This window comes from Physeter macrocephalus, chromosome 18, assembly GCF_002837175.3.
Source record: "Physeter macrocephalus isolate SW-GA chromosome 18, ASM283717v5, whole genome shotgun sequence".
NCBI lineage: Eukaryota > Metazoa > Chordata > Mammalia > Artiodactyla > Physeteridae > Physeter > Physeter macrocephalus.
The window spans coordinates 57,672,223-57,687,954 of NC_041231.1; the positions used below are offsets into that span (position 1 = coordinate 57,672,223).

At 40.4% G+C, this 15,732-nt stretch overlaps 1 protein-coding gene across 4 annotated transcripts in view; it reads left to right on the forward strand.

Annotated features, from left to right (window-relative positions):
• GADL1 (glutamate decarboxylase like 1) overlaps positions 1-15,732 on the forward strand; it is a 203,070-nt gene that overhangs the window by 112,374 nt on the left and 74,964 nt on the right. For all 4 annotated transcript variants that reach the window (XR_003677018.1, XM_007118799.4, XM_028479734.1 and 1 more), the window contains exon 14: positions 2,835-2,924. Coding sequence is in view for 3 of the 4 variants with exons in the window: in XM_007118799.4 (XP_007118861.2) it covers positions 2,835-2,924 (90 nt within the window). In the remaining variant the exon portion in view is untranslated. The remainder of the gene's footprint in view (positions 1-2,834; positions 2,925-15,732) is intronic.

A 15,732-nucleotide genomic window follows, 5' to 3' on the forward strand; every position in this document is an offset into this window, starting at 1 on the left:
GTGTCTTTTGGTTGGAGCATTTAATCCATTCACGTTTAAGGTAATTATCGATATGTATGTTCCTATGACCATTTTCTTAATTGTTTTGGGTTTGTTTTTGTAGGTCCTTTTCTTCTCTTGTGTTTCCCACTTAGAGGAGTTCCTTTAGCATTTGTTGTAGAGCTGGTTTGGTGGTGCTGGTTTCTCTTAGCTTTTGCTCATCTATAAAGATTTTGATTTCTCCATCGAATCTGAATGAGATCCTTGATGGGTAGAGTAATCTTCGTTGTAGGTTCCTCCCTTTCATCACTTTAAGTTTATCATGCCACTCCCTTCTGGCTTGTAGAGTTTTTGCTGAGAAATCAGCTGTTAACCTTATGCGAGTTCCCTTGTATATTATTTGTTGTTTTTCCCTTGCTGCTTTCAATAATTTTTCTTTGTCTTTAATTTTTGCTAATATGATTACTGTGTGTCTCAGCGTGTTTCTCCTTGAGTTTCTCCTGTATGGGACTCGCTGCACTTCCTGGACTTGGGTGGCTATTTCCTTTCCTATGTTAGGGAAGTTTTCGATTATAATCTCTCCAAATATTTTCTCGGGTCCTTTCTCTCTCTCTTCTCCTCTGGGACCCCTATAATGCGAATGTTGTTGCGTTTAATGTTGTCCCAGAGGCCTCTTAGGCTGTCTTCCTTTCTTTTCATTCTTTTTTGTTTATTCTGTCCACTGCAGTGAATTCCACCATTCTGTCTTCCAGGTCACTTATCTGTTCTTCTGCCTCAGTTATTCTGCTGTTGATTCCTTCTAGTGTATTGTGTTTTGTGTGTTTCTGTTTTGTGGTTTTTGGCTGCAGGATTGTAGTTCTTCTTGCTTCTGCTGTCTGCCCTCTGGTGGTCTGTTTGTTCTTTAATTCTTCTAAGTTTTTCTTAAACATTTCTTGCATCTTCTCAATCTTTGCCTCCATTCTTTTTCCAAGGGGGACTGGTGATGGGTAGAGCTGGGTGTTGCTCCAGTGGGCAGAGCTCAGTAAAACTTTAATCTGCTTGACTGCTGATGGGTGAGGCTGGGTTCCCTCCCTGTTGGTTGTTTGGCCCGAGGCAACCCAACAGTGGAGCCTACCTGGGCTCTTTGGTGGGGCTAATGACAGACCCTGGGAGGGCTCATGCCAAGGAGTACTTCCCAGGACTTCTGCTGCCAGTGTCCTTGTCCCCATGGTGAGCCACAGCCATCCCCCGCCTCTGCAGGAGACCCTCCAACACTAGCAGGTAGGTCTGGTTCAGTCTCCCCTGGGGTCACTGCTCCTTCCCCTGGGTCCCGATGAGCACACTACTTTGTGTGTGTCCTCCAAGAGTGGAGTCTCTGTTTCCCCCAGTCCTGTCGAAGGCCTGCAATCAAATCCCCCTAGGCTTCAAAGTCTGATTCTCTAGGAATTCCTCCTCTTGTTGCCGGACCGCCAGGTTGGGAAGCCTGACGTGGGGCTCAGAACCTTCACTCCAGTGGGTGGACTTCTGTGGTATAAGTGTTCTCCAGTCTGTGAGTCACCCACCCAGCAGTTATGGGATTTGATTTTACTGTGATTGCACCCCTCCTACCGTCTCACTGTGGCTTCTTCTTTGTCTTTGGATGTGGGGTATATTTTTGGTGAGTTCCAGTGTCTTCCTGTCGATGATTGTCCAGCAGCTAGTTGTGATTCTGGTGTTCTCACAAGAGGGAGTGAGAGCACATCCTTCTAGTCCACCATCTTGGTTCCTCTTCTGTTTGTTTGTTCTTTCTGTAGCTCCTTTTTTTTTTTTTTTCAGTCAAATTCAATAAGCCTGTTACAAACTTCAAAGGTGAAGGGATGATCAGATCAAGAGCTTTCCTTGTTGAGCTGGAATATTTCTGGGCTATCAGTTGTAATTTAAAATCCACTAAAATCAAAACTCTTTATAGTACCAGTTTTGATTTTAAGATGTGAGGTGATAGCTGTTTCCTCTCTCTGAAATACTTTGAAACTTTATACTGACAATGGAGCATAACTTGGTTATTGAGAACTATTATAACACCGGTTATTACCTACAAACTGTGTTTGTGGTGGGAAAATGGAAGTCATTTCAAAAACTGTCAGCACGAAAAATCAGATGAGGAAGGTGCTGAGTGGGTGGGCATGACCCAGCATGACCCAGTTCTTCAGCCGTTTCTATGACAGACTTATTCAGCTCTGGGTGTTCTGATCCCAGGTGCTGAGAGTCTTCATTTTGAGCAAGCCGTCTAGCAGACTCACACCCTTCCTGATACTGATACTTGAGAGCCAGTAGTCGAACTGATGGCCTTTTATTTCCTTCTGATACTGTATTGGCCAGGGTCACAGCAGGGCTGGTTAAGTGGAGCCCAAGTATATCATATGTTACCGACTCACAGGTAATTGGGGATTTTGCATTTGTCAAGTGTAGCAGGTAATAGAAGACAACTTTGGCCACCTTAAGTAGAGAAGAAATTATTGGAAGGATATGGTGGTGTGAGATATAACTTAAGGATTAAGGTTGAAGAGGGATGAACCAGGGTATCTCTAGGTATATGTGTATCAGATGCTAACTAATGGTTAGTTAGAGCTGGGTTGAGTTAGCTTCAAACTTCATTATGTTTATTTTTGATCTTGTGCACATTCCTTACCCAGAGGGGAGAGCACTCTCTGGCTGCACCCAACTGAGAAGAAAATTTCTCAATAAGTTGTTATCAAAAGTAAGGCTGAACGGATCTCTAATCTATCAGATTCTGATGTTATCGACGTAAGACACACATGATGACTCAAAGAAACTAGCTAAGAGTTGAATTGCATTCTAAGATTAATTAAAAACTTCCAAACTTTCTTCATCTTCAGCCTGAATATGCCAATGTTTGCTTTTGGTACATTCCACCGAGCCTCAGAGAGATGGAGGAAGGACCTGAATTCTGGGCAAAACTTCATTTGGTGAGTGATAAGCATATTGCATTTTTTCCTTTGGATGAAATAGATTCAATGCCCATTGTCTATTGATCCTATAAATAATTTGGTACTTGCAAGAACTTCTTGAGGATCTAGAGAGGTTGTTCTTAGAATATTAAAAGTTAATGACTTGCCAAACAGTTGTGAGCATTTGTTAAAACAAATCAACATACTTGACACACATATTCAAAATAATTGTGCTGTTTGCAAGAGAGTGGTAGAATTTATCAGAAGTTCTAATTCACAGTGCACTTCAGAGCACGTGATCTGGTAATGGTTAATGTCGTATGATGACTGGCTTCTTCCTTCAACTCTGCTGGTGCATGTTTGTGACTGCTTGCATCACTTCACTAGCAGATAATGTTAAAGTCTAAATCTGGTACCCTTTGTGAGTGTGAGACTTTCTGTTCTTTCCACCAAGGGGCTTATGTGATAAAAAAGAAAAGAAATGTCAGCAATGAATTTCAACTGATCATTGAACTAAATGTGACTTGCAAACCCCTCCTTACCCTCAGTGTGGAAATCAATGACAGTTTTAACAGCTTTGATAGGTGATGGCCCTTCTCCTTGCCCTCTAGAAGAAAAGGAAAAATGTGCCAGTCATGCAAGGGACAGACATTCAGCGCTCACTATGCTGGGCACTGGAGATATAAACATCAAAGAGACTTGGTCCCTGCCCTGGGAAGCTCGTATTCTAGGAGACAAATGAGTAAAGAGATCATCACCAGGTAACTAGTAGGTGCCTAGGTGTAGAGAAACCCTGTAAAGGCAGAGAGAAAGAATATCTACCCCAAAGTGTGACACTAGATTGGAGTCTTGGACAATAAGTAGGTGTGAGTTGGTGACAGCTGTGAAGAAGTGGGTTCCAGGAAGAATCACAACATTATGGTCCAGAGGCTAAGAGGGGAGGGTGTGATCAAAGACCACAGTGGGGCAGGGGGCAGTGCTAGGAGTAGGACAAGAGCAGCAGGCACGGGAGCACATGGAGGCCTCATCTTCCATGACAAGGTGCTTGGAATTTGTGCCTAGTTAGGTAGAGGTGGGAAGACCATGGCCTTTAAGACATAGCCACCTGGATCCTCACCTGCAGCATCTTCTTTAGCCTCAGGCCACTTTCTGTTTCTTCGTGGCTCATTTAGCCTCCTGCAAGGTAGCACAATACATACTCAGTATATAAATATCTTACCTCTTGTTAAACCTGAGGTCAGGCAGAGATGGGGAGAGATGGACAGAGTTACCTGTGCCTTTGCCTAGACAAGCCCTCCATTGACCATTTCAGGCAGTTAGCATGGTCCTTGGATCTGGTTTGTCTTTTTGTCACACAATGTAAATGAGAAAGTGCTAAAGAATACATTCCAGATGGTAAGTGACTCAAAAAGAAACACTGTGAGAATTTAATGGTGATGCTTCCAGGGACATTTTGCACTTTGATGGAATGCATCAGGCATTGTTTGGTGTTGTTGAGAAGGATATGGCTGCCATCCTTCTCACTTTCTGATTGTTAAGAAAAGCAACCGAGAAGATGATATTCGTGTTTTATGGACTCAATACTGTTGCATGGACACGGATCAGGATAAGTAAATAGTCTCTTTATGTTTGGGGATACTATGGACTCACTCTTCCATTGTTTAAAGAAATATTTACATTATCTGGTCTCAGAAAATTTGAAATTGAGGATGGGTATATAAGCTAAAATCGGATAAAGCAGCATATAATACACTTTTAATCTTAACTGGAGATCAAATATGAATCAGGACAGTCTCTTCTCTCCGCAGTATTCTCCAGCATCGGTTCTCTCATGATTGACATACATGATTCTCCATCCCTTCATTTTGGAAATACTTTTCTGCCATTTAGAACCATGGGGCCCTTGCCCAGTCTAATATCATATTATTTTAATTGTTCTGGTTGCTTCTGAATCCTAAACATGTATGCTGCAGATGAATCATCATTAGTTCTGTCTTAGTTTCCTTTTATCCCCTCTCTTGGCATGGGTGTGTGTGCGTGAATTTGACAAGGAAGGGAGGCATATATCTCTGTTGTTGATCTATGTGGTTTCATGCTTACTGTAGTATGAGAATGCAAGTATATGATTTAAAACCTGGAGTGTACTTAAAGCACGCTTGAAATTTGTTTCAGGATTTATCTTGGTTGGAGAATCACAAACAAATAAATAAACCGAATATCCTCTCTCTTGGCATGGGTGTGTGTGCGTGAATTTGACAAGGAAGGGAGGCATATATCTCTGTTGTTGATCTATGTGGTTGCATACTTACTGTAGTATGAGAATGCAAGTATATGATTTATAACCTGGAGTGTACTTAAAGCACACTTGAAATTTGTTTCAGGGTTTATCTTGGTTGGAGAATCACAAACAAATGAATAAACCGAATAAGGCTTCGCCCCTCCAATTCAGACTCATGTCAGGCGGAGCTATCAGATTTCAGAATCAGTGGTGTGATAAGTCTTCCCTTTTGCAGCAGGAGGGGAGCGGGATTATTTCATAAAGAACCTGGAGTTTGGGAGTGTGTGTGTGTGTGTCTGTGCACGCGTGTGTGCGTGTGCACACACATGTGAGACTGTTTTTGAGAACACAGTCACTCTGCTCTCTACTGATGCTGTGACAGCCCCTCTCTGACACTGTGTTCAACCACCGAGTTCCAGCAACTCCTCTTTTTAAAATGTCCTCCATGAACGTTCTTCTTTTTGGTTTTTTTCAGGCATTGCGGCATTCTAGGTCTTCATTAGTTCTCTGCCCAGGTTGTACTCGCTTCTTTTCTGGTCTCTGCCTCCTGTTTCTTTTCCTTCCTCTCCACACAGTCATACCTGGAGCCCTGTTTTATCTTGTCATTTTCCTGCTGGAAGCCTCCGAATGCTTTACACTCTTTACACTCGCAGCTTTCAACCCGATCAACCAATGACCACTGTTTATAATAAATGCTGTTAAATGTTCTCTTTATTCTCCTAAGGTGGAACCAATAGAAAATAGGACCTACCTACATGGAATTTTGTAAAAGGCAATAGAAGCCCTTACATGTCATATGAAGGAAAAATTATCTTTATAATAAAGATATGTATTTATTACATAAACGTTTGGCATGACAACATTAGAAGACACAAGGAAGTGATAAGATGCTCACACATCCTCTTAGAATCACTGTGAATGTGAGCCATCTTCAAACGCAGACTCTTAGAAGCAGGTGATGTTGCTGATGCCAATAATAGGAATGGGGTGATGTTAGTGACATAATTTTCAAAAACGGTTCACAATTCTTGGTAAAGCATTGAAGAAAACATTTTCCCCTTGATTTACGTGGTAGTAGAAAACTTAATGTTTATTTAAAATGGGCACAGAATAGTTTGCATTTGCATGTAAACCAGAGTTAAGTTCTGGGCTTGGATAATTGTAATCAGGCTCCTGGCCTCCTGCATTTCCAGCAGGACATTTCAAAGTTGTACAGGACGTGGGGCAGCTCTTCCTGGCTCAGGACTGCTCTCCGTGGTGCAAGGCAGCTGGCATCCCTGTTCCCCACCTTCTAAACACAAGAAGCAACCCCCAAACATCATGAAAACCAAAAACATCTGCCCAAATTTTGAAGATATTCCCTGGAGGTGTAATGAGAATGACTGGTCCACAGTATAAAATCTAGTTCATTCTGCGTGGCATCCAAAGGCCTCCATGTCTGTTCCTCAGGAATTAAAAAAGCAAGAAAATTTTAAAAACTTAAATATTCAACTATAGGGAATTGGTTAAAATGTGGTACATAATTTATATGCAAATTTGTAGTGTATAGACAATTAAAATTTTCTTCCAAAATAACATATTCATAATTTATTATTAATTGAAAAAATAAGTTATAGAACAGTCACTATATTGTATATACATAGAGATTTATATACATATACAATATTGTATATGTGATTAGATAAGGGGCACCAAACTATTTTAGAAATAGAGTTACAGATGATTTTTCCTTTCTTTTGTATTCCTCTGCAATTTCTTAATTTTCTACAATTAATATATATTGCTTTTGTGAAAATAATAATAACAGCAGCAACAATAATAATAATAATAAACCAAAGTATAGAATAATTGACCCAACGAAGCCTTAGAGTTCCTTGAGTGTTTATCCAGGCAAAGGTTATCCAGGTTTTGACCACAATCTCCTAATAGTTAAAAAAAATTTTTAATTGAGTATTTACCCCAATATTTGTTTATTGTTTTAAATTATCTACATGTATTCATTTTTAAATATAGTATGTACATTTTAAAAATTGCACAAAATAAGATTTTTTAAGGATGGATTTTAAATATTTAATTATTCAGAGATGCTCTAATCTTTTCTTCTTATACCAAAGGGATTGTCTTGTTTGGAGACCATGATTATACCATAGTCAAATCAATTAGTTTGCAAACTATTTTCTCTCATGACTTGCTCACAGACATAGTATATAATTTGTCTTCCCTTCCTACTTCTCTTTTTCTCTCTCCTTATCTCCTTACTGAAACACCTACACTATCTGCACTGATTTCAAGTTCAGAGACGTTGCCCCTGGGGTCCACAGTGAGAGCTTCAGCAGGCTTCTCAGGGCTTCCTGAAAGCTGCCTGCTCCGTGGTCGAGGTAGACTTCACTCGCTAAGGTGACTGCCCCAAATAGGATTATGTATGTTTGTTTCTTCTCACTTGGTGATCAGGTATGGAGGGCGAGGGAGTTGGGGAGAGGGGGCAAAGATAAAGCTGAAAGCATAAGACCCAGAGAATGTAATTGAAAATTTCATCAGTTTGTTTTATTTCATCATTACTCAATGTTCTGATGCAGAAGATTTCCTCTCTTGTCGACATTTCATAAACAGTCCTGCATTCCACCAACATAATTTACATTCTTAAAAGTAATTACCAAGGTGTCTTTTTGTACTTAAGCATGGTCATTTCAACTTTTTTTTCATTCACTGACCTGCAGATTTGTGACTAATGTTAGACATTTATAATAGGCTCATTTCTCCTCGACAGTAGGCAAAGAATAAATCTTTTAGAAACTACTAGATGGGTTTGTTGTATTGCTTATTTGGTGATATAACTTGGTATGGTATTCTAGATATCTTTGGAGAGAATCTAGTGTTCTCCCTGGCGGGTTTCTGATGAACAGCACTTGAAGATGAGACAGCGTAGACTGGGTAGGGTTGTGTGCTTTCAAGGATGCCCACTTTCTGGGTTTGCATCAGGGAGGGCCGCTCAGTGCCCCTGGTTGTGCTTCACTTGTTTCCGCTGTGTGTGTGTATATGTGTGTGCATGTGTGTTCACATGAGTGCATATGAGTCCATACACATTTTGAGGTCTTTTGTGTATTTTGAGGACTTTGATTCTGATTTTCTTTCCCTCATCATCTGTGACATTTGCTTATCAAGCACTTGTTTTTGGACTGTGAAAAAAAAACCTGTTTCTTTAAAGGTGTGACAGTGTTTCGTTTTGTTTTTTTAATTTTCAAAGATGAGTTTCTTTTTTAACCCGTGATATAGAAATTATAACATCTTCAAAAATCCTGTTTGCTAGTGGATATCCCTCATTTTAAAGCTCTACTTTTAAAAAATTATATTTAAGGAGAATGTAATATAGAAGTATCTTAAAATAAAATATTTCTGAGTGTGACTTGAGACTCTCTCCTTCTGAGGATGGCTGGGATGTCGATTTTGAAAATGCTTAATGTACTGAATACTTAATGTACTATTTCTTGCAGATACTATATTCTCTTTCTCCAAATTATTAAGACCTGAGATAAAATGCTGTTCTTTTAACTATTCTCTCAGGGAGAGATGTTATTTTCTATAATCTGTCAGATGTTCTACTAGTTGTAATCAGTTTCTTCTGTGTCATTAAGGGTCAAGGAGCTACTTAGATAAGTCCTGTGTGTATGGCCTTCTTCAGAAATCAGCTGGGGAAGCTGGGTGTCCCTTCTGTTGAAGGACATGGGATACTCTGTCTTATAGCTTTTATGCCCATGTCTCTTCCCCGGCTGTTTACTCCTGGTCTTTCTAAATAGCTCTACTCCATTGGATCAATAAAATTTCAAGCAGTAAAAGATTCCAACAGCATCCTTGTTGGATATGCGTGTACCATGGGGAAGTTCACATGAGTTTTCCTTTGTATTCAACAAAACCTTTCAACACATAGAATACACTTGCCAAATTGGTGTTGTTAATTTATTTATTTCATATGTTGCTTTTTAGCCTTTTAAACATTATTTTCAGACACATAGAGAGGAATTTCCATGGATAGTTACTTGAATCCCCAGGAAAGCCAGACAAGTCCAGATGTCCTCAACAAAGAATTATTTTTTCTTTCCTTTATTTTTCTCCCCTAAGTTTATTGACTGTGCAAGAAGTTCTAAACTTGGAATGATCTATTGAAAGTTAAAATTGAGCAAAATGAAGCTGGGTGTCTCTGCAGGCTGGGGCTGAACTGTCCTGGACCTGAGGTCAGGACAGGACTGGGTCTGAGAGGAATGTCCATGGGTGTGGCCTCCTGTAGCTCACTCACACCAGCGCACACTCCATGGGGCACTCAAGATAGCAGTAATGGGAAATGAGGCCAAAGAACATAGCTAAAGCTGCATTTCACAGGTATCTTTTTGTGCCTTGGGTTTACTCTTTAGCACACAAGCAACGAGTCTACTTGATGCCAGGAGTATGGCTGGCCTTGTCTGTAACATTTGCATATGAACCAAGTTAATCACTTAAATACAACAGTTTCTTCAGTCTCTGCTCAAATCTTCAGGCCCATCTGAAATAATTCTGAATTTCCAGATCTATCAGAGTGTGAATTGAAGAAATGCAGAAGCTTAATTAGTTTCATGGAACACTTACCACTGTACCCTGAGTATAATTTTATTTAGTTCACTCAGTCAGGAGTTACAGACTCAAAACCTATAGAAGCTAGGCCAGTAGCATACATGAGGGAAGTAGACGGGGCATAACACGATAGGGAGTGGTGGGGACTGTGGACAACTGGAAAGCAGTGGCCCCAGCTAAAGGGAGCAGCCTCTACTCAGCTCCTAATGATGGCTGCCATGTGGAAATGCAGGTCTGGGTTGCCAGGTCTTCTTATTTTTAAAGAGATGCTAGATTTATAGAAACCTATGTAAACCGTCCTTTGCTTTTAATGTTTTAAATGTTGGCAAGTGAAAAATTACTAAGGTTGGCGAGTTCTGGCCTTCAGGCTTTTAGTTTGCAACTCTTACCTAAATCCATTAGTGCCCTATCACCTGTTTCTCTTTATGTGTCACAAGAAGCTCCTTGAGATGAGGGTGTGCCCTGTATTTGACTTTGTTCCCCCAGGGCAGCTAATCTGATGGCCAGTCCCGGCCCGCCATCAACTTTGAGAGATGTCCGAGTTCTGTGTCATCTACCAGAAAAAGAAAACTCACTGTTGCATGCTGTCAGACTTGTAAACGGGGTTTTAAGAACTGTGGTCTTGTGGTCAATGTGGCAATACAATTAGGAAATACGGGTGTTTGCTGTTCTTTTGATGTTCTTGTGTTTTCTCCTTTCCCTGTCCTGAGCACTGGACCTGGCCTCTGGGCTCCATGCTTCTCTTGAGGCTTCTGTAGCCTTGAAGACATCTGTCTTCCTAGATTTTCTGAAAGCCTCAGCTGGCCAGAGATGAAACCCATAGAGGAAGGCGAGGAGTCTGGAGGTGGAGAGGCAGGCACAGGAGAGAGGAGCAGAAAGGGGTGTGCTGGAGACAAGAGCTCTAAAGATAAGGATGAATCCCAGCTTCCCTTCTCTGAGTGCCCTAAAGAGGTTGTGTGTGTGTGTGTGTGTGCGTGCGTGCGTGTGTGTTTGTGTGTGTGTGTGTGTTCCAGGTGATGGAATGTCTGCCCATTCCTAACAAGTCACAGCCTATCAAGGGATCTTGTTGGTTCAGACCATAAGCATTTCACATATTGAACCAATGACCTAAACGTTATCCCTGGCTGAGACCCCCAAGAACCCCTGCAGGACCCAATGAGGCTGTGGGAGCCATAATAATGACTGAAATTGACTTTTAACCTGACCTAGTAGGATAGCGGCTTGAGGTTGGATTTAATTTTATTTAAAGGATATAAAGTAGTGTGACATTTCTTGCACACCTGAGCGAAATTCATATCCATTAAGGAATTGCTCTGGACTTGATGCAATATTTATTGTTGCAAAACAAAGAATGGATCCTGTGCTGAAAGAAAAAAAATATATATATATTTTTGCATGTTGTCTTTGAAGTCCCTTTGCCAGTACCAAACCTGCCCCCTGGTGGCACTTTTGCTCATTTTTCCTTTCCTTGCTGGGAAGTGACACTAAATGCTGACTGAATAAATGCGGTTATAAAATGTTACAGAATTACAGCATCACTGGGGTCAGGGCTTCTGGATTCTGCCAAACCAAGAGCAGCACACCTGAGTGAGGAATTCTCAAAGGATAAAATTGACCTGTGTGTCTTCACTTCAAACATGTTTCTTGTTGCTCTTTCTTCATCTTCACTCCTCGTTTCCACAGCAAACTCTTCTGTGCTTACCTTTGCGTCTGCTGTCTGGACTTCATCCCACCTGCAAGCTTACCACGCACTTCCCTCTCCTTCTCTGCCCTCCCACCCTCTCTTCTCCTTACTTCTCTCTCTCACTCCTTCTCACATTTTCCTTCTTTTTTCTCTAATATATTGCTCCCCTCCAATGATAAGCACATCCAGGCTCTGACAACCTTAAAGGAAATAATTTTATGATTTTTCTCTTAATACTGTTGCCCCCTCAAGATACATCCCTCTCTTTCTCCATCCCTTTGGACTAAACTTATGAAAATAATAGCTTAAAGTATCTCACCCTGAATAATAGTCTGTGTCATAGTTTATAAAACCATTCCCATAATTTGAGGTGTTCAGGTTGTTTCCAACATTTCCCCTTTGTGAGCGGTAACGAATGGCCATCTCCATCCCCAGTCCACTTTTGCTTTTATTATTTCCAGAAGATAAAGTGCTCGGTATATAATTGCTGATTATAGAAATCATTGTGGTTTGGAGCCTGACTTTGGCTGTGTATTGGGATACTGATTTTTAAGAAGGTTGCATTCCATCTGTAAGCAACCAGTACACAGCCTTCCGTCTAACTGCGGCAACACTGGGTGTTGCCTGCTTGGGGGGAAATGTTATTTAGAAAGGGAAAAATACTATCTTAAGTTTGTTTTGCTTTTATTGTATTAATTGTTGGTGGTTTGAACCATTTTCTATTTTTTTCTTTACTGATGGTGCTTCTCTGTGTATCCGTTGTTTTTTCTTATCTTACATGTTTGTATTTTGAGGTCTTATGGTTTCCTTATAAATTTGAATGAGGATATATACAGTTTGAGTTTTAAAGCCCTTTTTGTCAGATGGAATGCAAATAATGTCCTTAGTATAATGTCCTTTTTATTTTAGTCTTGCTGTTTTTTCATTGTACAGAAGTTTTAAATTTTTTATGTATTCAGATCTGTCAGTCCTTTCCTTCATGATTTATTCCACTGCTTCAAAGCTGAAGTTATTGTTCTTTCACAAAATCTGATAAATATTCTATTCCATCTCCTGCTGGTTTTTCTGTCATTCAAATTTTTTTTTTGTATTTAACTCAATTCATGTGGAGGCTATTTTTGTGTACAGTGTAAAATATGTATCTAACCTGATCAGTTCCCCAAATTATTATCCAGTTATTCCAATTTGATTTATTTAATAATTCTTCCTAACACTTTTTATTATGGGAAGCTTGCGTTATCATGTGTTACACTTTTTAAAACACTTTAGTCTGTTTCTGGATTTTCCAATCTGTTCTATTGATCTGTGTTCCTGTTTTTGTGTCAGGAACAAAAGGTTTTAAATGGTGTTGCTTTATAATGGGTTCTCAAGGCTGCTAAAATATTGCCCTTCTGGTTCTTTTTTAAAAGAGCATTCTTTAACATTACATTTAAAATTTTTTGTACGGATTGTAGAAATTTTTTTTAAAGACATCTTGTTAGGATTTTTATCGGAGTTTAAAATAATTGAATCTGGAGTTAAATAAATAATACCTTTGCTGCCACTGGCTGTGTAACCATGGACAAGTTACTTAAAGTCCCTTTACCTCCCCTTTTTCCTCAATAGCGTGGGGATAATAGAAAGCAACTATCTTAAAGGGTTTTGATAGGGTTGAGTGACATAATCCAGGTACAGTGTCTTGCACAGAGTAAGTGTTCATTAAATATTATCTTGCATTATTATTAATCCTGTTTCCTCATTTTTGAAGGACTGTATGAGCCTTAAATGTCTTCTTCATGCCTTTTTGCTTATCCCCCTTCACATTACCTTAAATACTATTACAACAGTAAACTTTCTAAAATACAACCCTGATCATGTCACTCCTTATGTTTCCCTTTGTCCCAAAGGAAAGAGTCTGCAAACATTCAGGGACTGCGGAGATATGATTTAACTCAGCCTCCGTACCCTGTCTCCTGCTAACCCTCTTCACGTACAGTTTTCTCCTGGAGGCCCCAGAGATATGTACTTGTTTCCTCCTCTGAAGTATTATGACTATGACCTAGTCTTCTCGAAGCCTCTTATAGCTTTCAACCTAATATAGTATAGGGAATCTGGGGGTCTGAGTCGACCTTAAATTAGGCTGGCAACATCTCAACTTGCCCAGAAGGCATTTCCTGACACTTGAGTATGAGTACCCTTTCCATATACTGCTGTGACATCTTTGCTACCCTGTCTTGGCTGTTACCGTAAGATAGCAGCATTTGGGATGGGGAATGGAAAAGATGGTGGCAAGCCAGGGAGGAGGGGAGTAGGCAGTGAGAAGTCACCCATTGCAGGAAATAGCTGATGGATTTTAGCACAAGGAAGATGCATTGATAACCCCCGTTATCAACAAAGATTCACTTATTTGTACTGATGACACTGTCGATGGAGGGGAGATGAAGAAAGTGGGCAGCATGTCCCACTGGGGTTGGCCATATTTGAGCTTCAATATCCCAAGCCAGGCTAGTATAGAGCCTTTGAAGCTCTATACTAGAGCAAAATGAAAATGCAGAGGCCTTTGTTCCAAAATTATCAAGAATTTCAAGATGGTGACAGCACGGGGCTCTTCCACACCCAGGGCCCTATGCAGCTACACTGGTTGCACACTTAGGAGGCCAACCTGGTTGTATACTCATGTGGTGAGAGTGTTTAATAAGGGGAAAGTTGCTAGTGTTACTATTTCTTTGCATTTTCTCTCTCTGCTATCACACGGTAGATGCACAATAAATGTTTGCTAAATGAATGAATCGGTGAGGAAAGACATGGCCTGATGGATTACCCTTTGGGTGACTGACTCTCATGCTTATAGTGGTTTCCTAAAGACATTAGTTGTTCTTACCTTTCTTGTCCATCAACTCATCCACAGAAGTTTTAAAAACTATGAGTGTGATTGGGTTGGTCTGGAGTGAAGCGCTGGGATCATCTTTTTTATCTGGTTTCTGATATGCAGGAAGGACTGGGAACCATCACATCTTACGAATGATCTGTGTAAGGGATTCTCAGGATGAGGGCAGCTTAATAATGAAGATATTGTGAGGAGATAAATTGGAGGAGGCCACCTCCTCTGTCTCTATGTGAATCTAGCAGGGTTGGTGTTGTAGTTTGCTGTCTAGTTAGCTGTGTTCTGTTCACCAAATCATCATTAGTTCAGAATGCAAAAAAAAAAAAATTTTGAAGGTCAAAATTTTTAAAGCCTGACTTCAGATAGCTCTTTTTATGTTAGTTCAGACTTTTCATACTCCCTATCTTTGAATCATGCTCCACTTCTTATGAAAATATCCCCCTATCTAGGAGGTCCTAGAAAGAATAGCACTCCACTGTTTTACGGGGCAGGGATAATTCAAATGCTAGAAATACAGTGGCAGAGCTTGCTTTAGTTGATTGTAATGCCACCTGTCTGACTCAGAATTGAGACTGTCTTTCAGTCTACAACCTGGAGGGAGCTGCTTTTCCAGGTGGTACTACAATGGGCTAGAACAGCGGTCCCCAACCTTTTTGGCACAGGAACCGGTTTTGTGGAAGACAGTTTTTCCATGGACCAGAGGGAGGGGGTGTGGGGCATGGTTCAGGCAGTAATGTGAGCAATGGGGAGCGATGGGGGGCAGCAGATGAAGCTTCACTTGCTTGCCCGCCGCTCACCTCCTGCTGTGCGGCCTGGTTCCTAACAGGCTGCGGACCATTACCAGTCCGTGGCCCAGGGTTTGGGGACGCCTGGGTTAGAATCTTGTAATGAATTGGCTCTTAATCATGTCTTTCATATGGGTTAACAATGCTTCAGGGTAAAAAGACAATCAGGGAGTCAGAATTCTCATTTGAATCTGCCTATTCTTTCAAAACATACAAATCTAGCACCTACCATGTACCAGACTCTCTTCTAGGTGCTTGGGGTACATCTCTGTTGTTGAGTAGATTCTCTAATAAAATGTGATCAAAGCTTAGAAAAATTACAATTAGAGACTGAGGTTTTATGAAGGATAACAGGAAAGATTTACAAAATTAAAACTGAATTACTCCTCAGTTTTTACAAATGAAGGTTCAGCTTGGTTTTTAGTTTATAATGCAGTGGTCCTGCAGCTCTGTTGTTCTTACAGGCATACATTACATTGTAAGTGTAATTGAACATAAATGTTGCAAAACTGAGTTATGATTTCTTTTATACTCTGAATACCAGAATCTATCAGATCATGTCTTGGAAACTAGTTTCTACTGTGTGTCTTCTTATAGTCTGAACAGAGAAAATG